The 24,117-nt window shown below is 30.7% G+C and overlaps 2 protein-coding genes and 1 pseudogene across 2 annotated transcripts; 1 reads left to right on the plus strand and 2 right to left on the minus strand.

Moving 5' to 3' along the window:
* Nucleotides 1-235: 235 nt before the first annotated feature.
* On the minus strand, nt 236-1,678 carry LOC125821508 (transcription factor TCP15-like). Its single transcript, XM_049500928.1, has one exon. The coding sequence runs from the start codon at nt 1,522-1,524 to the stop codon at nt 406-408; it is 1,119 nt and encodes a 372-aa protein (XP_049356885.1). The 5' UTR covers nt 1,525-1,678; the 3' UTR covers nt 236-405.
* Nucleotides 1,679-12,997: 11,319 nt separating this feature from the next.
* Nucleotides 12,998-17,651, minus strand: LOC125821504 (probable hexosyltransferase MUCI70). Its single transcript, XM_049500925.1, has 8 exons — nt 17,558-17,651; nt 17,180-17,412; nt 16,275-16,373; nt 15,381-15,739; nt 14,757-14,968; nt 14,409-14,665; nt 14,138-14,316; nt 12,998-13,510 (listed from the first exon to the last, which is right to left on the minus strand). Exons 2-8 carry the CDS (start codon nt 17,400-17,402, stop codon nt 13,433-13,435), a joined length of 1,407 nt encoding a protein of 468 aa, XP_049356882.1. The 5' UTR covers nt 17,403-17,412; nt 17,558-17,651; the 3' UTR covers nt 12,998-13,432.
* Nucleotides 13,685-13,779, plus strand: LOC125821590 (U6 spliceosomal RNA; annotated as a pseudogene).
* Nucleotides 17,652-24,117: the final 6,466 nt, after the last annotated feature.

Here is a 24,117-nt window from a genome sequence, read left to right on the forward strand (position 1 = left end):
GTTTCATCATCGACTCGTCGTACCAAAAATAAAATCCAAAAACACATTGACAAGAATCATTGGCTGAATGTAATATTCGAAAACCCTTTCTTAAAATTAAAGTAGTCAACACTTGAAAGGAAAAGCAAAAAAGAAAAGAAAACAAATTAGTAGAAAAACAAGACTCTTTACAAAATTCTCACCAAACCCTACAATTTTCTTAAGAAATTCCATTAAAAGAAAATGATGCATGCTCTCAATATTCCAAGAAATTTATTTTGCCCTATTATTAATACAAAAATATACTAATAGCAATTACTACATAACTATTGTATTTAACTTCCCCATACAAGAAAGAAAAGAAAAAAAAAAGTCTGATACACAAAATATCTCGCGTTAACAAAATCGAACAAGAATACATACATTTCAAGAATGATGTTGATGATCATCTCCTCCATTATGCTGATTAGAAGAACCACTAGCATGACCACCACTTTGTCTATACGAGTTCATCGCCGCCGTCAACATCCCCCATTGCCCTTCTGCCGCCGTCCCACCGCCGCCACCGCCACGTGTCCCCAAAATTGGTTGATGAAAATTCATAAAATTCAATAACCCTCCTCTAATATTTGAATTCTCAATATTACTATTACTAGGAGATGCCCACATAGAACAATTATTAGGGTCATGATGACTAGTATTATTATTATTATTTGTCATCATATATAACGTTGTTGCTGGAATATGCCCAATTTGATGACTTGCTGGAATTGAACCATAAGTACTAGATTGTAACATATTACTCATATGGTAATTATTGTGTTGTAAGTCTTGATCTTCTGACCTCCGCTTAATTCGTCCAGTATTATTATTATTATCATTATCATTATCATCGTCATCACATAACTCCTCCTTCGCTTGTAACATGTTCAAATTCCCACTAGGGAAAAATGAATTATTTTCGGACGAAAATAAACCAACCCCATTAAAATAATTTCGGTCATGATAAACATGACCGAAATTATTAATATTATTATGTGCTAGGTAGTTACTAGCACTATGATGTCTAGAACTTCTTAAAGAAATATTAAGTGATGAATAATTAGCTGGAATAGTACCAGTACCAGTAGCAGCAATAACAGCAGGTTCAGCTTGTTGTAAGAGCCATTCAATAGTTTCACCATCAGATTTGTGACCTAATTCTCTAGTGAGTTGAAAAACCCTAGCTGCACATGTTGCTGGCATACGAATTCTTCGACCACGACCATCAACCTTTGTGTGTCTATCTTTTGTTGTTGTTGGTTTTTTTGCTTGTTGTTTCTTGTCTTGATTTTTTGATTTTTGGTTATGATCAACACAAGGTGCATCACTACTAGAGGTAGTCATCATGTGTAAAGAAGTGGAATTATAAGGATGAAGTTGTGATGAACATATTGTTGTTGTATGATCTTGATCTCTTTTTTCTAACAATTGTAAGGGGAAATTTGGTCTTTGAATGGAATTTCCAATATTATCATGATCATGATGATGATGGACATTTTCCATTATAAGAAAATTAAATTGGTAGTGTTTTTCTTTGTGTGGGATGTGTTTGAAGTGAGGGCTAAGGTAGATAGCTAGAAGTTGTAGTAATAGTAGTACATCTAATATGATGTATCTATCTATCTCTATTCTCTCTAATGGATGGCTCTCAAGAAAGGGTCTCTCTTTAGCGTAAAATCTGCGTACACTTTATTAATTTCAGATCCCACGTATAAAATTACGCTAGTTAAATGTATTAGTAGTATTACATATAATATGATGTATATATCTATTTCTATTCTCTAATGGATGGCTCTCAATAGAGTCTCTCTCTTCAAAGTAAAATTTGTATACATTTTATTATTTTCAGATCTCATGTATGAAATCACACAAATTGGATAAATCGTTGTTAATTTGTTAGTGTATTGACTGAAAGAAATAATTTATATTTACATTATATCAGTATAATTCAATTTGTTATGATTTAATTTTTACAAGTTTATTAATTACTAGTGTTTATTACTCCTATCAAATTTTATTTATAATTATCTTATAAGTAAGTTGATTGTACCAAGCTTTTTGCTGTTTGAAGTTTCTTGTTGATATATTTTTGGGTCAAAAGAGAGGAAAAAAGCTAAGGGGGAAAGAGAGAAATGAGTGAGAGGTGCTTTAAGCAACAAACATAATGAGTGGGAATGTATATGAGTGGGCTATGGGAATTGGAAAAGCTAATGTTAATCATGAAAGTAAATCTTTGTTTTTATGAGGGTATGATTGTAACTTAATCGAAAATTATTTTCTAGAAAGATGTAGTAGTAGTATTATGTAATTGAGGAAAAATCATAGTAATTCAATTGGTCAGTTATTTGAATTTTTACTTTATTGACGAGAATTTAATTTTCATGATATTGTAATCTTCTCTTTATTTCTCCTCTCTCTATTCTCAATTTAGAGGAGGGGGAATGTAATATAGTATGTAATTTTGTATGATGAAATGGTAAGTAAACGTTTGGTCATAAAATTTGGGCTTAATTTTGAAGTTTCAATTTAAAACTAGTGTTTTTTTATGAAATAGGTTATTTAATTTCAATTTCTTTAAACGTAAGATTTTAAATTACAAGCTATGATTTTAATCTTCTTAAAATGTAAAACTTGACCTATAAGTTCTTATTTTGTAAAAAATAGATCAATTGTTTTAAATTTATTAACAAACAAAGATATTTATGCTCCAGATGAATAGATTGATTACAACATGTGGGAGGATTATATCAATGAATAGTTAATTACTATTGCTATTGAATTATTAGATTTAGTGGATTTTTATAATGTGTATTTAATAATTTGTAATAGCATATAATTGCAAGTATTTATTTATAAAAAGAACATAAAGATATGTGATTTCTTAATGTGCATTTTAGAATATGTTGATATCTTATTTCTAAATTATGTTTATTTATTTGATAAGATTGTATAAGGATTAAAGAAATTTTAATAATTTTCATAAATGGTAGAGTACTACTCCTTCCTTTCTATTAAATCGATTATAAGTCATAATCACTACCTGCATTTCAAAAAAGTATGCACCACAAATAAAAGTTAATAAAGAAATAAATTTTCATGTTTACGAAAATAGAATATAACTTAAAAAATTTAAATTACAAATCGTAAATAAAATTTCAAATAAAAATCAATCTATTTTCAAATCGAAGTACAAGCAGACCTAATAATTATTGTGGTTGGAGGCAAGGTCCCTTCATTCAGACTCCACGTGTAGTGCTGCTTAATTATCATTCAATTCATAGACAATTAATGGAGGGAGAAAAGATATTTATTTATTTTATTTTATTTAAAAAAAGAAGATATAAAGTCAAGTGGATCCATATATATATAATCTCATTTGAGCAATCATTGTGTAATTCAACTTTTTTTTCATATTTAATCAACCATTGTGTTGGGAATTCAGGATCTTCTTTTAATGTCGATTTGATTGAAAGCTAATTTATGTGGGGTTTTCTACTTTTTTCATAATTCTTCTTTTTAATATATATATACTCTTTTTCAAATTACAAAAATTCCTTAAAATTTAAGTATTTCGAATACATCACTCAATGTTCCAATACATGCATCGCGTCTCGATTTCTGATACATCACTCAACATCTCGATACCTCACATCCTGATTTCGAATACATCACTCAACGTCTGATACATCGTGTCCAGATGCATTACCTTTGTTGATACAAGACACACTAGTCTCAATACATCGATCAACGTCCTGATACATCGCGTTCCGATATATTACCATTGTTGATACAAAACACATTTGTCACAATACATCGCATAAGAGTGATAAATTCAAGAATAGGAGAAAGTAGGGATTTTGTAATTCTTCCGAATGATAGAAAATTTTAGAATATGATAAAATAAGTTCTGTATTTAAGTAATTTTTTTCCATATATATGTTTGATGAGACTTATATAATAACCTTAAATTTGAAATGGAAAGAAAATGAAATACAAGATGGATTTCTTTAGTAGCAAGTGTATATGTATATTTTATTCTATTCGATTCAAATTATTTGTGGTGTTTCTCTTTTATATGTGTCTTTAAAGAAACTATTAGAATAATTAGAAGGATGTTTTTGACTATTTATTCTCGTCATTTATGTATTAAGATATAATTTATGTTTACTAAATATTTACGTTATATTGAGATATTTAATTTGTCTTCAAGAACAATTGTTATTAAAGATAAATAAGAAAAAAAATTAAGACAGCTACTTTTTAAAATTACGATAGATAATTTGAGACACCATTAAATTACACTTTAGTTGCAATTACGTTGAAAATATGACTTCATAACCATGGTTGAATATTAGTATAACGTAACAATTGAACTACCAACAACCTTACATGATTTAATTTTTTTTTGACTAACTATGATCTAAAAAATAATTTGATAGGTGTAGTTGCATGTAATTCTCAGTACTTAATTAATTATGGCCCCCCATAACTTGATTATGACTACTTTTCCATTCAAGTACATTTTCATCATCATTGACATAATCCAATTAGTGTTTGATTTGTTTTAAACTCTATATAGATTATGCTTATTAGTCATATCTGCTCCCCAAGAATTAAGATATGTTACTATAAGTGCTTCTCAATTAATGCACATTTTTAAGGAATTAATTAGCCTAATTACTTGGCCAAGTACACAATCAAATGTACATTTCTTAACTTAATTGTCATCATGACTTATAGACTTATATATAGTTGCATATGTACTTTTATTCTCTCTATGAAATAATCAGTAGTACTCTCTCCGTATTTTACTTGACCTTCTATATCTTTATTTTACTTATGTATTTTAGTAAATAAATAGAATTTTATTACATAAAGTAGCATATTAGTTAAACTTAGAGTTATAAAGCATCATTAATAAAAGGGAAAAAGGAAAAATATATTCTGAACTATCGTAAATGATATATGCAGATACCTCCGTCATACTTTTGGGATATTGGTGTCCCTGTCATCCGAAAACTATAGCATATATGCCATTCACTGTAACGGAAGACTAAATATGGACATGTGGCACAATCTTATTCGTCAATCCGATATTTAATAAATGTCGGGTCGGTGGATAAGATTATGACACGTGCATATATGTTAGTATAAAGGGCATATATGCTCTAGTTTTTGGACGGCAAGGACATCAATGTCCCAAAATTATGACGGGGGTATCTACATACATTTACGATAGTTCGAAGGTATATTTATCCTTTTTCCCTAAATTTATTCAGTAAAATACATTTTAATTTTAAAAAGTATCAAATTATCAAGTAATATAAAACGGACGGAACAATATTTGTTGGTTCTAATCATATACTCCCTCTGTTCCTAATTATTTGTCCATTTTTTCTTTTATAGTTGTCCCTAATTATTTGTTCATTTTGACAAATCAAGAAAGGACAAATTCTTTTTACCTATTATACCTCAATTAAATGACTAATTATTTTGAAAAATGTAGAATTTTTCATCCACTTAATAATTAATATGGGTAAAATAATAAACTTACTATGTCATTAATTATTTTCTTAATAGGTGTGTCAATTCGTGGACAAGTAATTAGGGACTGGGGAGTAGAAAGTACGGTTACCATAATCCACGACAAAGTCACGTTGTGTTCCGAATTTTGACATAATTGTTCGTTTACTTTTACCTATTTATAGTAGACTTTACACCTGTTGAAAGCTAATAAATAAATTATATACTTTATTAAGATATTTATATTATATATATAGTCTTTTTTCAAAATATATGTTAAAGCAGATAAATAAAAGTAAAAAATTATTTTTAGTATAGTGAATAAATAAAAGTGAATGAAAAAAGTGACAGTAATTTCTAAGCGTAAATTAATTGTAAGAGAAAATGACAAAAAATAAAACATATCCTTTATATTTGGGAAAATAAAAAGAAATAGTTGGCTAAAAAGAATTTTGAAAGAAAGGGAACTCTCATTTGAATTTAATTTGACGATCTATTTTTTGTGTTTGGTGCAATTTTTGACATTTTATGTCCATCTCCAATGTCTCACGACTTTTTTGATAGTGAAATTTATGTGATTTGATAGAATTATAATTAAATATAACTCAATCTCAAGAAATGAATATTGTTCAAAATTATATAACGAGGAACATATCATTCCTATATGATATTGTGGAATATGTAATTATTTCATTAATTATTAAAAATTTAAAATCCATGAACTTGTTTTTTGAAATACTAAAGAAGTAGAAGAAGAAGAGGACGCTAGAATTTAGGAGACAGAAATAATTACTACTCCTATAATATTTAGTGGTTGTACAAAATATGAATCATGATAGAAAATTTAAAATTTCTTCATCTTTAATTAGATATTTCAGATTTGAGCTTTAAAAGATTAAAAAGAATCTTATTAATTAGAGGACTATCCTCAAACTCTATTCTATATGAATTTGAATTTAGTCGAATTTTAATATCGTACCAGACATGAAAACTAGAAAAATAATATATATAGGTGGTTGCAAGATTCACGTGAGATGCCAGCTCCTGTTGCAGTGACATAATGGAGATAGATGTCTTACCATCCATTCTAGGCTTAAATCATTCAAACAAAATTGTCGGAATGTTGCTTTTTTTTTTTAAATCGGTGTTCGGAGCCTACATTCGAGCTCAGATTAAATCTAGATCACGCATTGCAGGATTCATTCGAGGGTGACGCTCCCATCAGAATGTTGCTGCTTATTTTAACTAGGAATAACAATTCTTTTTAATTTTTTTCCAAAACTTTCATCTTTTTACTTCTTCAATAATTTGAACTCACAAACTAAAGATCGAGCTAATAATTTGTGTCTCACTTCCCTTTTTCTTTAAATAAAACTAGTTCTCCATACTCAATTTACTTATACATTTGGATGGAGAATTCATTTTGCATATTTTATTTTCGATGATAATAATATTAGAGTGAAAATCACTTTCTCCTTGGCTTGTACTTTAAAATTAAGCAATACTTAGTACATTTTTTTAATATATAAATTAAGGTGATGCTTCACTACTAAAAACATGTCCAAAATTGACAAATAAAAATTAATCATTTTTTTAAGAAACCAAGTTGGTGAAAATTCAGAAAATAGAAAAATCGATAGACACAATCGATTTATTATTTTTTAAAAAAATCAAAACTTTGATCAACTTAATTATTTTAAAAAGTCAACCAAATTATCAATAGACACAATTGCTACTTTAATTTTTTTAATTAAAAAAAAAAGCAAATCGAATTCGGTTTATTTTTTGTCTCAAAAAAGAGCTTGAAGAGTATAAATTAAAGACGAAAATCTTAAGCACTTTCTTTTTTTTAAGATATTAATAACATATACTCCCCCCGTCTCATTTTATATGTCATCGCTTTCTATAAATAGTTGGACCACAATATTTGTCATTTTATAAAATGTATGCATAAATTACCATATTTTGCCTATTATACCCTTGATAAAATAGTTAATTAATCTTGTCATTTATTAATAAAGTTGACTTAAGAAAATATTAAATAAGGGTAGAAGGGTAAAGTTACATCATTTCTTAATGCAAGTGCAAAGTAAAAAAGTGACATATAAAATGGGACGAAGGAATTACTACATAAGCATACACTTAAACTTGGTCTTAATTAGCTAGCAAGCATTATAATTTCTAACTTTGAGAGTTTATCCAGATAGCCTAATTTGTCTTAACTGACAATTAAACACTCGAACTTGTTTCCATTGTGCCTCGTAATTCGCAAACTCCTGACATTGACGTGTCACATAATTTTTGGAGGTGTTTACAAGATCATTTTGTATGTCGGGAGTGTACAGTGTACTCAACTGATACAATAAAGATAAATTGATCAGGTATTTAGATGCGTATACTCAATAATAAAGTACTTACTTATCTGCTAAGACCAAATTTTAATGACTATCTATGTATTATGCATTGAAAGAGGCATAGAAAAAAGAAGGCAATTAATTTAGTTGCCAAGTGGGGAAATTAATTTAAGTTTGCATGATTTTCAATATGTTTGTAGAAATTGAAAGTGATATTGTTTCCAAATGGTTTTAATTTGAAGTGTCAATTCCACCCCTTCTGGCAAAGTTGGTGGGTAGGCTGACAATTCAATGTCGGCCTCAAGCACTCAAAACTTACTTGAGTGTTTTTGTATTTTCCCTTCCATACAAAAAGTACACATATATAATTGGCAAAATAAATATCTCTAAAATAAAAATAATATATGTTCAATTAAATATAAAGAGTTCAAGTACTAGAGAGGAGAGGAGTTATCATTATAATTATATCAAATTTTCGCGGTTATAACTTATATTTCTACTACCCATCATCTCCATCAGCACAACTATCATTAACATCATCGTCAACTTTCACACGTTCTTCAGCACCATTATCAACTACCAACCTCAACTAACTCCACCATTACAACCATGGTCTCCGTCATCACAATTATCATCAAATTTATTATTAAGAACTAGCACCAATCATCAACAATTCAGCATTACAAACCATGCATCTCCGCTCTATCACTAGTGAACATAAATGTTTTTTTTTTAAAAATGATTTTATTATATTAAATTTATATGTTTTTCTAATATTTAACTACTTTTTATTTGTATGGTATATTTATTATATTTAAAAATAAATTAATTATAATAACGTTTAGATATTGAAAAACAATCATAATCATCCATTGTTCAGAAGATCTATAGAAACATCATAATCAAATGTGCATTCAGATTCATATATTTTAATCTTAATACAAATAAATGAAACCTAGCTAAGTAAATTTCGTAATAAAGTTACTAAATGCTATAGAACCCTAATCTCTCCCTAGCTCCACCCTTAATGATGGTGATTGGCTTAATTAGGTATCGCTTGTTTCCTTTTCAAACTTCCATTAGAGGCCATTTTGGACATATAATTTTTTTTAATGTTGTTAAGTGATACTTTATGCCAAAGCCAAAAATTTCCTCCAAATTAGATTTTTTTTTTTTCTTCAAGTAAAAGAAAATCTTCCCTCACAAACTTTAATATTTGTCAAATTTTTTTATAATATATGTCCAAATACAAACTTAACTTTCAAGTACATCATTTCAACTTTAAAATATCATTATTTTTTTCCAAATATTACTCAAAATATATCCAAACACTTGGTGTTTAAATGTCAATCTTTATCTTAAATAGTATTAGTAATAGATTGTTTATTGTTTGTTAGCATCTTAGATTAAATTATCCTAAGTCACTTTCGTTATTACGTACTCCCAATATGATTTTGATATAAACTGTCTTATCATAATTTAATTTATAAGTCCTGATTATAATTGATTTGATATAGACTTTTGTGTGTGGGGGTGGGGGTGGGGGGGGGGGGGAGGGCTATAGGAAAATTGAAGTGTAATCAATTGCGGCGTGATTGATTAATCACTAATTTAGTTAAGAAAAAATATCGCAAAATAAACATGTAGGGGTCTTCATGGTTAAGGTTTTATTACGAAGAAAATCAAATCAATTAAATCGATTTTTAAGTGTTAAGGAACATGGAACCAAACAAATTATAACTAAGTTGATTTTTTATTGTTTCAATTTTTGTCAATTTTTTATAGTCATATATATATAACAGTATACTTTCAATCACATATCAGTTTGGTTCTATTTCAATATAACACTATAGAATCAAGTACTCATATAATCAAGTTATACACACAAGTGTAGCTTCCTCTAAAAAATCATAGAATTATCGAAGAATTTAGGAGTTAAATCCTCATATGGTCACAACAATTTATTGAACTTAACAAGTAAATTAAAATCATTTAGGTTTTTTCTTTTTATTTCAATAAAGTTATTCAAGTTCACATATTTATCTTATTACAAAGTACTATTGCTATAAAGCCCTTTTAAAAGTGAGACAAAATGTTTAAAACAGTCTCTTAAGTTTAGAATTTGGATTTAAATGACCTTTATTCTTTAACAATGAACACTAATAATCCTTAAGTTTTCAATTTAGTTCTGCTTTTAGATTTTCTGTGAACATTAGTATATTGTAAGAAGTCATAAAGTTGTAAATGTAAATTGAATTAAAATTAAAATTAAAATTAATATTGGGGGACTTCCAAATATCTAGTTTTTAATTATTATACATATCATGTGGCACATCGTTTTCCATTTGGATGGCTTCATCAATCCATCTTTAATGTTCATTACCTTAGCTAGAGTCATTACAATAAATGAAACATTCAGTAGGATTTTTCTTTTAGCGGTAATTGAATTAATGTTATTACATTCAGAGTCGTTAAAGTCTTCTGCAACTTCAAAATTTATATAAAATATTAATTATAACTACTCATATTTATTATTATCTCTAAATATATTCGTGGTGAGCATGCAAAGGGTTTAACTTCAACATCTCCTATTATCCCTCTAAGGAAATATCCATGTATTCAACCTTGTCTTGCTATTTAAATTTTAACCCTCTTGATAAATCATCCAAATTTGCTTACATTTTTTTCAAAAAACAAACAATTACTTGAAAAGGTTATCACTAACTAATTGAGTTACATATATATAACATTAGTTCACTTCCAAAATTTTCAATCCCTAGAACCACTTGTGTAGGTCAGGATTGAGAATTGGAGCCACGCCCTACCTTATGATCGTCAGCCTAAGTCAAAAGCTTTCAGTAAACTATTGAAGCTATCGAGAGAATGGTGATAAAGATTACCGACTTTATGTGCAAGAGCAACATTGTATTAAAAAATCAGAAACATATGACCCTATTTCAATAATTGCTTTCAAAACAATGACACTTCATGAATAGTTAGATATAAAAATAAAAACTCTAAAAATATATGACACTTCACATTTACATCCAATAATTCCTCAGCCAGCTATCATCACTTCCACATAACACAATAAAAGATCTTTCATGAAAATGATGTATCAAAGAATAATTTATGACATTAAAGTCCTGTATAGTGCTCAAAAGATTACAACAGTATGTAGATTTTACAAGTCACATACATATATTCAAATGAATACTAGATATAGAAAAATGTATTATTAATGTAGTTTCACATGTTATAAAAATGTATATTATAATTTTTTATCCACTATTGACTTGACACAGATTAAGAATGGTCATTTTATCGAACCACCCTTATCAAATATAAGTCATCTAAACATTGGAAAATAAATATTACTAGTATTCAATAACTAGGGTAAAATAGACACAACATAAACTGGACAAATATTATTAGACATTTCAAAATAGTATAATAGACAAGTAAAGATCGACGGAGGGAGTAATTAACAGCAAAAAAAAAATGTGGAGATTGGAAGCTTGCATCTGAGATATATATATATAGAACATATTTTTATATCAGAGCCAGATTTCGATCCTGGGACCTGTGGGTTATGGGCCCACCACGCTTCCGCTGCGCCACTCTGATGGTGTTGTTATTTCATTGCGGTTAATTTAAAAAAAGGTAGATAAACCTTTGAACTTCCATAAAATGTTTACTTTGCCTTCTTTTTCCATATTCTTTCTATTTCAAAATAATTGTCAGAATTTCACGTTTCGAAAGTCAATTTGATTGAAATTTAGATATTTGAAAACTATACATAATGTACTATAAATTGTAATTTTTCTCATAAATATGATGGAAAAATATATCTTAAATGGTAAAAGTTCATACCGTTTGATTCTAAAATAGAAATTGTGAAAAATAAAAAAAGAAACAGAGTAGTAGTATTTTCACCAGGGGCGGACCCACGTGTAGAGTTTTGGGTGCTCGAGCACCCATTGACCCCGACGGAAACTTTATATATGTGTATAGAAAATACTTAAAATGTTATATAATGTTTGTTTCAGCACCCATTAAACAAAGTGTTCCATGGACGCTGTGGTTCTGAAGTAGGATTCTAGGAGTGCTGGTGCCCTTCATTGAGGGTTCGAGCCCCTGCGACAACACCTAATTTTTTGTTGAAAAACGGCCAACAGAAACTTCTTGACTTCTTTTTCAAAATTTTGCTTATATTTCTTTTTGTTTTTCCACTTTCCTATTTTTTGTATTTCATTTATTAATTAAATTATAAAAATATTAGTAGTAAACTTCTAGAAATAATTTTTTTTTGGCTTGTTAAAAGAATTGAGCACCCACGATCATCGAATTCTGGATCCGCCACTGATTTTCACTCGCCACCATATTTATTGTTTTTGTTTTCACAAGAATATAATTTGTTAATCTTTTTTTAAGAGAAATGATTTTCTAACTCTTTTAAGTTTCATGTCCTTTTTATAAGACATTTCACTTTTACACAAACGGTGAGTGAATAATAATTATAATTAGCAAAAAGAAAATACTATTACCATAGTTACTACGTTTCACTGTCAGCAGAAAAAAAATATACAAAGAAGGAAAATATTTTCTAATTTTCGTATGTTTTGATTGATCAAAAATTTTGAAAACATTTTATCTAAAAAAACGAGTTCGTTAAATGAGGAAAGTGATTATTTTCTTAAAATGATTTTCACTCTCTTTCGCATTAGTATTCTTGAACATGCAACAAAAAATTACTTACTATACTTACAAAATGTTTTTTGTCAGTGGAGTTGTTTTCGATAAAACCCTCGACTCAAAAAAAAAAAAAATCAAAGCAGTATTGGAAAGAAAATAATGTTAGCAAAAGAGCAAGATAGAACACTGCAAAAGAAGCAATAGATAATAGTAAAAATAGAAGAAAAGTCGCTACACTAAAACAGCTGAGCTTATGAGACTGTAATATTACTGTACTGTCAATGCTAAAAGCAATTCGTTAGAAAACTCAGCAGTGAGTAATAAGAACTATGCCTCAATCCCAAACAAGTTAGGATCGGCTATATGAATAGTAATAAAAGCTCTCTATGTTGTAGAAATGACCAACTTCATCAATGCTAGCTGCAAAAGAGAAGATACTATATTCAATGTACAAAACGCGTACCCAATCTAGATTGTACAAGTATATCAGATGAGATGATGTATGCAAACTACTGCAGAACTCATTTGGTGCTGAACCCACAAGAAGTCTCAGAAAACGTTCAACAGTTGTGATAATTCAAGCAGCAGTGACACCTCAAGATCACATGAAGACGGTGGCTCAAAGGCAGATGAGTTAGCCCCATACTCTTGGCCCAAAATGACAAACCAAAGATATTCAACGGAAGTTCTATCACCTATTTAGTAGAGCTTAAAATAGCTCCGCGCCTCAAAATGTATAATCTCTAGACGCCAATGTAATGCATCAGTTCATCTTCAAACGGAAAGTTAGTTCCAATGGGTCTAGCAAGAGGTCCAGTTTACTAAGTCAAGTCAGAATATCAACTAATTTTTGGAGGAGGTGGAATAGATGGCTCTCTGTGATGAAATAACTTGACCAGCGACCTACGCTCGCAGTCCTGCAGAAACATTCAAACATATGATGAAGTTCCACAGACTTGCTTTAACACAAGTAAAGGACACCAAGTTTTGGGTGCAATTTTGTTACAATATAAGAACTTCACAACTCAGCAGAACAATGGAGCAATTAGTGGAACACTTATGTTCAAGCAAACAAAACAACTCAGTTGAATGTTCCTTCAGGGACATCCAATAAAATTGGAGAGAAGATATGCACAGCCGCTGTGCAAGGATGACATGCACAAACCGAGAGTTGGTGTGCACATACAATATTCCAACAAAATAATGACACTGAGAGCATTGTGTTACATGTTCAGTTCTCAGGTTTGATGGAAGATAAAGCAGCACAAGTGACTACAAGTTGTCCGACCTCAATAACATGTCAACCATTACTTTTGAAAAAAAGGTGTTAACGTTTCAAAATGATAACACTGTTGCAAAGTCAAATTACAAATAGCTTCTCTTAGTTAGCAGATATATTGAAGTAGGATATAATGCTGCAGAAACATATCTGGCAAGACAGTTAGTTTTCAAGAGCAAGCAGACGATTCAACAGTAACCATATGTATGTGACTTCTGCAAGAGCTGTAAATAAAAAGAATTAAAGTGACCTGAAGACACCTTACCTTAAACATATTTAAATGGAATGGTTTGTCTGGATTCATTCTCTTCAGTTTTAGGAATGTAAATGCGAAGCTTAGCTGGTCACGTGAAGTAAATCGATCAACTTCGTTGAACCAGAGGCAAGAGAACAAATTTGACATGGGTGTATGTGCTCTAACAATAAAAGAACCTTCAGGCACATCTGCAATACACAAAAAAGCCATAATTAGTTCAACAAACTGCATATGAAGACAACGAGAACAGGATAAATAGTAAGCACTAAGTGGCACATACAGCTTGGCAGAGGAGTATTTGGATCTGAAGGGTCAAATTTGGTAAGACCGTCAGATTGGTAAAATGAAAACTGTTCATCAATAGCAGTGTGATTGTACTTATTTAGACGCTTATTTTGGAGTACTTCATCCCAAACACAGTGCCGAGTATAATGATTTGAGATGGCATACTCAGAGCCAGTTTGCCACAAGAAATGATCAATTATCAACATTGGATCGGTTGCGAGCCGCAGTTTGCTATCAAGCCAAATAGAGTACCTAAAAGTTGCCACAATAGGAGAACAAATTCATCTTCAATTGGAGCAAGATACATAAAGAATAAAATCCAGATAGGGATATGGATAATCACCTCGAAGAAGGAAAGAGGCGATGTGACAAAAACTTTGGTACTTTCCCTGTTTTACGCATATCTGTGTACGGTAAGTTCTTTACGACAACTAATTTCCACAAACCAACAAATCCACCATCATCAGGTGCATTTCCTTCTTTGGAGAGTGTCGAAAGAGTTTCCTCATCAACAAACATAACAAAACATACATTCTTCTTTGAGTACTCACTCATCTGAAAAGGCAAGGATCAATCCAAAGTAAGCACATGTTGCTATATCCTAACCTGCTCTTCGGCTTTCCAAAGATACCATCTGACAAATCTGTAGAATGCTAAATTGAGTCACTTATTATTATAGAAAACTGTCGTATTCGGGATACATGTTTTAGAAAGTCTTTCATCTTCACAGAGCTATTCAACATTTCTGATTTACAAGTTTTTTTATGCAACTGCCATTTCTGAGAATAGAGAGAGCAAACTCAGTTGAATACTGCAAGGTCATTAGAATGAGAATGAAGAGAAAAGGAATTTTCCAGCCCTTCCTGGTGTTTTAGAACTTCAGAATGGATATAATAAAAAAAACTCAACGTACATCATTACATGAGAGAAAAGTAAATATAAAGAAAAAAGTAAGCCAAATCATTACCAATCTGCTTGTCGGCCTTCTTAAAAAATCAGAGCTTCCAAATATACATGATGATACGACCACTCTGCACGCACTCATGTATTTTCTATCCTCCTCTTTCAAATCAAATCCAGTACTTGGGAACCCTTCAGCTCCCCTCACAAAACCACAATGAACTGTTTGATTTACAGCAAAAAATGATTGTTCTCTTTCTTCAAGGGTCTGATGTCCACCAAATCTGGGTTCATGAGCATCAATATGGGAAGCTTTCTTTTCTGTTTCCATATATCCCAAGGAAAAATGGGTGAAATTCAAAAAGTCCTTCGGTTCACTAAGCAAATCGACGGAATCCTTAAATGCTACCTCACAGGGAAAAAAACCTGAAAATCAAATAGAAACGAAATGAAGATTTGCAGATTTTCAATATTTTCTGCTTACTCTGGAAATAGTCCCTTCAACTTCCTAGTTTGTATACAGCATTTTACCAAGAGATGTCAACAAAGGGATAGACCACAAAATTCTTTGATAAAATACATGACAGATGATTAAGTAATCTTGCTTAGCAGGCCATATGTGCTACAAAGATGAAGCTTATCGAAAGCATACTTATCTTCATTATCAACCTAATTGTATTTTTCATGGAACCTTTTCTAAAAGAAACTTTTGTTTCTTTAATATATTCTTTTGAGGAATACAAAACTCATGTTTCTTTAAAATTGTGTGCTATGACTATAATGCAATTTGGATTTACTACTCGCCAGTTTTCTCCAAACGAGGCCATTTCGCTGCAGTAAGATGGAAAAGGAAGATTGTTCATACTATAATCAACCTACCTAAGCTTTCTCAACCTTATAGTTTCCTGCTTGTGTAAACTCAGATAAAAGTATACACAAGGATAGTAAAAGCAAGACTTACGCTGCCTACGGGGTTTCTTTGTTGGGCGGTCAGGGACATCATGCGCAATAACATCTTTTCGCATTTCTCTCCAAGGCAACATGTTGGGTTCCAATTTACCTGCAAAGAACAATGGGAAAACATGTAACATCTAAACTTAGAAAAAAGTTGCCAAATTTTTATGAACTCAAAATATGAGAAGCTCGTATGACTAAAAAAGATTTGTTATCCTTCAACTAGTGGTTAGGATATTAAAGCAGCCAAAGAGACACCGACTGCCCATAAGATACTCGCAGTAGTATGCTCATCTACAAGTATAAAACTCCTAGAAAGAGTAGCAATTGCTTGCAGATACCACTTATTACTTACTAACATTTAAAATCATAAATGAAAGAATTATAACATCTAACGCGCTAGAGGATACAGCACGGACAAGTTTAAAGCTTTACAGCTCAAGTTTGGTCAAGAAAAAAAGACGCCCAAGATGGAAAGCATGCGACTTCTACTCCTTCCTATCTAGAGTCATGTCCTCGGTAATACGAAGCTGCGTCGTGCCTGATTCTGCAAAAATGCATAACTTTTGGATGATGCAACAATCAACACGCCCAATGATCTGTTTGAAAAGTCCGAGCAACATAGATTTTTGGTATACTTCTTGCCTCCAGACGCTTTTTCGCCCCAATACAACAACATACTCAATGTAATCCCACACGGGTCTGGGGAGAGTAGAATGTACCAAAACCTAATTCCATACCTTAGGAACTAACTCGGCTTAAGGAAAAGCATATCAAAACATATCCCACATTTGCCCTAATATTACTAAAATTTATTACTTACCTCATTTAAAAAAGACAAAATGCAAGAACCATCAGTTTAATAACTACAAATATGATAATAATGAAATTGAAACTAGTTTTGTTTCTCACCATGGAAGTGCATTCCTAAGCCAAAAGCCGCCAATGAAATCAAGCAGAGCACAGCAAGTACAAATACACAAAACAGCAATCCCCTATTTGTAAAAAGACTGAACTTCCCTCCTCTTCCACAGCTTCTAAAACAGTTCTTGATTTTATCCAAAAACTTGTAAACAAACCCAGTTATGCCTCTTCTCACTTGGAAGAGTTCAGTATTGTTCTTATACAGAGCCATCACAACATCCCTCCAAAACCCTTAAACATCAAACTCCTCATCTGCCCAAATCAAAATTGATACAATTTTTAAAAAAAAAATCAATAACTACACAGAATCATTCATCGTAGACAACAAATACATTGTAGAAATGCGTATATTAAACAAGAAATTACCGATTTTCACAAAAGAAATCTGCATCGGCATTTGTATATTGATTTTGTGTTTCAGATCCCTTTTTCACCTGAGCTGTTCTTACTTTCACCACTGTTGGCTATAGTCTAAATTTAGTTTATAGTGTCTTAAATATATTAAAAATAAATATCCATTTTTACTTATTCAATGTGAAAAAATATATTTTATTTTTTATTTATTTATTCAGTATACTAAAAATACTCTTTTACTTGTTATTTATGATGGAGTGAGAAAAAAATATGTTTGTTCATATTTTTGTATTCAGAATTAACTGCTTATTTTCTAAATTTAATATAGATATTATGGTAAAATACTTGCATGCGTTCGGAAGAGCAATTTATGACTTCAAATCATCGTTCGAATCTTTTAATTTTTTTTAAGATGTAAAACTTGGCTTTATACTATTGTTGACTAGTGTATATTTATGAAATTGTGTGTATTTGAAAGTTTGTAATTGTAAATATTTTTTTTATTTCTCATTCGAAGCCCGCATTGGAGCTCCAACTAAATTTGGATTGGGCACTGTAGGGCCCATTCGGGGATGGCGCTTGACCGCTCTCAACAGGATTTTCTCCATACTAGGACTGGAACACAAGACATCTGGTTAAGGGTGAAACACTCCCATCCAGGGGAGGAGCTACAACCACTCAAGGGTGGTCAGCTGAACACCCTTCGCCGAAAAATTGCATTATATACAAAGGCCAAATTTTGAGTTTAAGGGATAAATAATTGATGTTGAACATTTTTTATGTAAAATCTCCCTTTGGCGCAGTGGTTGAGCTTGCTCATTTCTGCCCGGACTTTGCGGGTAAGTGCACAACTTTTTTTTGATTTTATTTGGAGAGCAGAACACAATCTTAAAACACCATTATTCTTGCATCATACATTTATTAATTTTAATTTACTTGAAATTCTTAAATGTTCCTCAAGTTGCTTAATTATTAATATTACAATTTTAATAATATAGAGTAACATATATGAATAGTTATTTTAATTTTGAAATTTATATATTTAGATATCATGTATTTCTAATTTTGTCTAGGATATAATGCACTTTAGTCAAAGGGTGAAAACAAAAAAATCCAACATTTTTCATTAAAAATTGTGTTTATATATGTTAACAACTTTAAACCCAAAGCTAAAATCGATACATGTGTTTTATCTTCTTCTTTTTTTAAGAAAAAAAAAATCTCTGCTAGAGTATGATTTATGTTTCGTAAAGCTAGGCGCATTTGTTTAATCAATATTTCACTTTATATACAATGATCATATATTTTTATCATATAAAATCAATGCATCAAAAAGAAAAAAACACGATTGTTTGTTTTTTATATCGACAAATGTTGGGATTGTTCATTGTAGAATTTCTAGGTTAAACAAATAATATTTACTCACTTATTAGAAAGAAAAAAAATCCTGAACACCCTTGATAAAAAATTTGGCCCCGCCACTGCTCCCACCAGTGCACCACAATCCATGTTGGTGGCAAACATTTATTAGGAATATGGAGATATGTGGTTTATTAATGCAACACCTTAGGATATTTAGACATCTTGTTTATAAACTATGGTTTACTCATTTGGTAAGATCGTTTAAGATTTGAATTTTTTTAATCATTTTCAAAACTTGTGGATTTTCAAGTTTATGATAAAATATATAATATAGAAATTCAAATCACATATCAAAACAAAATGTTGACCTCATATAAATCTAATTCCATATCGCTTTAGATTAAGGGGATGTTCTGAATGTACCTTTTGAAAGATGGATAAAATGTAACTTTTGAAAGAAGAAAATGATTGAAACTATATAAGAGGGGATGTGGATGTACCGAGACAAGTCGTCGAGCTTGAACTGCTTTGATTTTGTAATGTTTGCACAGGTGATGAATAAATATAGTTGTCATTACAAAAAAATCATATCGCATGTTTACATGAGACCTAACGTCAAATATTGTCGGTTCAATAAATTACACAAAATCATTCATTGTGATTTGTAAATAGCACATATATATCGACTACTAATATATAAGTCGGGATAACCACACAGCTCGTCAACATGTCTGCATCAGCTGTGTGGTTTCCGCACGTATATAAATAGATTTATATTTTTGCCCTTGGTATACTATATTATTACTTCACTTATCCTGTACAATTTTGTAAATAAAGCCATATTCTGCTGCTTTTTTAGGATCCTTGAAGTGCTACAACTTCAGTACTTTATCAATTTATATTTTACCCTTAATATTGTATTTTATTACTTTAGTTGTTTTGTACTTTTCCGTAAATAAAGTCACATTTTTGTGCCTTTTAAAAATACTTAAAGCCATTCTTCACTTTCTTCATTATCTTTGTTTGCTACTGTTTATTCCAACTTCTTATAATTAATAATTAATGAGAAATGTAAATTATTAAATTAGGATTAATGAGAAATGTAAATTATTGATCTAATTAATGAGAAATATAAATTTTAAATTTAATACTACGTTCATTCCAATTTTAGTAACAGTATTTGACTAGATACATAAGTTTGAAAAAGAAAAGAAGGCTTTTCAAATTTGTATTCTAAAATAAGTCTCAGAAAACATATTAAAATGTATTTAACTCTAGAAATTTCATATGTGCCACATAAATTGGGATAACGCGAGTAACATATATTATTTAAAAATTGTGTTAAGAATACAATAAAATACAACTTAAAGTATTTAAAAACATGTTGAAAAATTGATTAACTCTCGAAATTTCACATGTGTCATGTACAAATTGGGATAGGAAAAATATTATTTTAAAATTATGTACTTAAATTGATTAACTCTCAAAAAATCACATGTATCACATATATTATTTGAAAAGTACGTTTATAATATTATAAAAATAATTAACAACAAAATCATATAAATTACAACAAATATAGTAATATATATTGGTCCGGACTTACCCGGACTTTTGTATCTAGTATATAGTAGAAATGTGAACATTAAATGAGAATTTACCAATTCATTTCAATTCAGATGTCCATCAATAAAAGTGGGTTAATTGAATTTCTTGTTTTTATGAGAGATGTGCATCAATATTTACACAATAATTTTGTCTTGTAAATGCTTTCGTAGTAAAGTCCTTTGTAGCCTCAAATTCTACGACCTCAGAAAATTTAAATTGTAAAATTTATGATTTTATTTTCTCTTTGATAATATAGAATGTAACTTTTTAAAAAAAAAAAAGAGAGAGTATAAAATGTACATTGAAAAATGAAAAGAAAAATGATCACTTTTTAACAAAAATATTTTAGAAGTTACAGTAATAAATAATATTTTTATAATAATATTCAAGATAATATATTAAAATACATGTTTAATATCAATTACGGATCTACATTCAAGTTATAGGTGCTTAAGCACCCATTACATTTTAAATTCAACACAATTATTTATGTAGGTAACCTATAGTTGTGAAATATAATAGTTCCAAAAATAACAATTATGAAAAACAAAAAAAAGTCACATTAATTTTTATTTTTTTTACCTATGTGTATTTTATTTTTCAACTAGACAATTACGGATTGAACACATAAAAGACTACATGAAAGTTTGAATTTGATTTACACAATACATGTAACATCAACGGGAATATGTAAACTGAACACCTTGTTTAAGAGAGTTTGGAGTCTTTTATTACGTGTGAGGGTAGATAGAAGAGCAGCGGGATAATGCCTGAGCGGGTGCGGCTGTGGAACGACACTAGAAATTTGAGACTTAGGCAGACATCAGTTGAGCTAATATCAACTAAATGTTTCCGAAAAATAACACAAACACATGCTACAAAATTTCTAACCCACTTCCCTACTGAGGTATGTATTGGATCATAAGATAATTTAAACGAAAAGCTACACAACATTCTGACCATTCCATAATCCACCGACAATGGTCGAAGAATAGAGATGCAAACAATGCTGATCTAGTAGCGCATATTAATGCAAGCATAGTCCATTTACGGTAGCCTTCCTAAAAAAAAGGCACAGAGACTCCCACCACAATCAAACCGACTGAGTTCATCAGTGGTTTATATTTGTTATGTATAAGACCAATGTGTTCCCCTGTTTTAATCTTAATATGAACGGCCTATGTGTATATTTTAAGGTTTGAAGTTAAAATTTAGCTTTTATATCATTTTATTGAAACGTCATTGCACTTGAATAGTGTTATGAGTTTAACCCTCTGTCGGTTGAATCGTGCCTAGTTGCGATAATTATTAACGTTGTCGATTCATAATAATAATCACGTTTACATGTGTTATCGACAATACATAATTTTTTTAAAAAAGATATAGTACCATTCAGATCTCTTTTTACAAGTAGTGTGTTCTTATTTTAATCATTGTTGGTGCCTGTCTAATCAATTTTAAGACTTGTATGTTCTTAGTTTGTAGTGTGTATTAACTCATTCCACTATTTTTGAAAGTAGATGTTGTTGACGTCTAAACATTCAGGATATGCAAATTTCACTATTTCAGAAACGGAATGTTGTTTGCTTAAGATACTAATATAAAATGGGTCTTGAATTTCGTATTTTCTTGAGAGAGAAATGTGAATCAATAGTTGTGCATTTTATCTTGCAGATGTTTTCACATTAGTACTGATCTGAGCTTTTAATCCACTGTCGGTAGGCTTGTGCTTAATGAGATTTGGACTTACTTATGTTTACTTTGAATTATACATTTATACTCTGCACGCCTTAAGAAACAATAGTTAATAATTTGTTACAGTGGTTATACTAATTAATGCATGATCTCATATTTAAAACTCTCTCTTGGGAATAGTCTGTGTGACAAGTCTCACTTTCAAGTCGGTTTTATTCAACGTATTAGTGAATTTGCACTCCAAATATTTCATTTTGATCCTACTCAATTTGAACCCTTGGACTCTAGAGTTTGTTTCCGAACCTCCAACCTCTTATTAACTCTATCCCGCGTCTTATCTCTCAGTACTATGTCATCCGCAAATAATATACACCATAGCACCTCATTCTGAATAGACAACATCAACTCATCTATCACCAATACAAATGATCTTTGATGTAGCCCATCTCAACACGGAAGTGCTCTGAGTCTCCTCTCACCATTCTAATTCGAGTCTTGAATCCATCATACATGTCCCTTATTGCCATAAATAAACCATCGGAACATCTTTAGCCTCCAAACACCTTCGGAGGACATCTCTCAGAACTTTGTCATGGACCCCAAGATCAATAAACACATCATGTGTAAGTTCCTCTTTCTTTCCCTATATTTCTCCACTAGTCTCCGCACAAGATGGATATTGCTTCAGTAGTTGATCGCCCCGACATGAATCATCTTCCCCTGCTCATCCTACTAATATCACGTCTAACCTCCTCAACTTTAAAACACCTACAATATTCAAAATTCATGAAAACTTTCAGAATGCGTCAATTCACACAACACAATGCCTTTGTCCCCTTTTTTTTCGTTTGCCACCTTTACTTAATAGAGGTCTCGTCCACCAACACCTTACCTTCCTCATCCTTGATCCAATTGACAAGCTTTTACCTCTCTCGGTTTTCACATTAGTATTCTATTATTTTTTTCTACTTTCGTTAGTTTTGTTAACTTAGGGACCAATAGTACACAATTTGCTTAATTGAAGTTTCATTGGCAATAATAGGCTGAACTCATCGGTGGCCCCTTAAAGTTGACACAATTTTTCATTTAAACACTTTAACTAGACTTTGTTCATTTTAGACACCTTGTGTCAGGTCCCATTGTGTCATTTTGACACTTTTTGCTGACATGATATGGTGAGTGTAATGCACTTATAAAAAGTGCGTGAAAGGCATCTTTAGCCAATTTTTATTTAAATTTTCCTTCTTCTTTCCTATTTTTTGGCCACCATTTTTCCTACCGTAAGGTCCTTCAATGGTGAAAAGTGTGGAGAGTGATTTTAGAGTTGACTAACACATCTCTACGTGGATTAGATTTGATGGTCAAATTGGTGAAGAATTTTATTGTTAAATCATGACAGTTCAAATTATGTGGTTGAAAGTCGTCATTACGGCTTCACTAACAATTTTTTCTACTGATATTCTTCTAAGCTTATCACTCTTCATAGCTTCTAAAAAGTGCAGTTGTAGATTTGACCATTGATTGTGTGATATTTGGCCTTAATTACTATCTCAATTCTTCATTAAAATGGCAGTCCTTAGTTTAGAAGTTGAGAAAATGACCATTTTGTTAGTGTATAATGGAATCCTCCTACTAATAATACTAAAAAGCATTGAGATACGACGGTCGGAGGAGAAGACGAAGGGGGTTGGGTTTAATTTGCTGGAGAAGACGACTAGGGTCGGGGGTGGGTGGGTGGGGGAGTTCTGCAAAGTAATTTAAAAATAATTTAATCCTCTTTAATAATTATTTGGAGAAAAATGCCAAGTGTCGTTGATTCATTGGCTAATTTTTAGTTTTATTCAAAATTCATTGTTAAAGAATTGTTTTGGTGTCAAATGACAAATGTTTTCATTTAATTTGGTACT

The sequence above is a fragment of the Solanum verrucosum genome, unplaced genomic scaffold, assembly GCF_900185275.1.
Source record: "Solanum verrucosum unplaced genomic scaffold, falcon-dt-bn FXZP01000217.1, whole genome shotgun sequence".
Taxonomy (NCBI): Eukaryota; Viridiplantae; Streptophyta; class Magnoliopsida; order Solanales; family Solanaceae; genus Solanum; species Solanum verrucosum.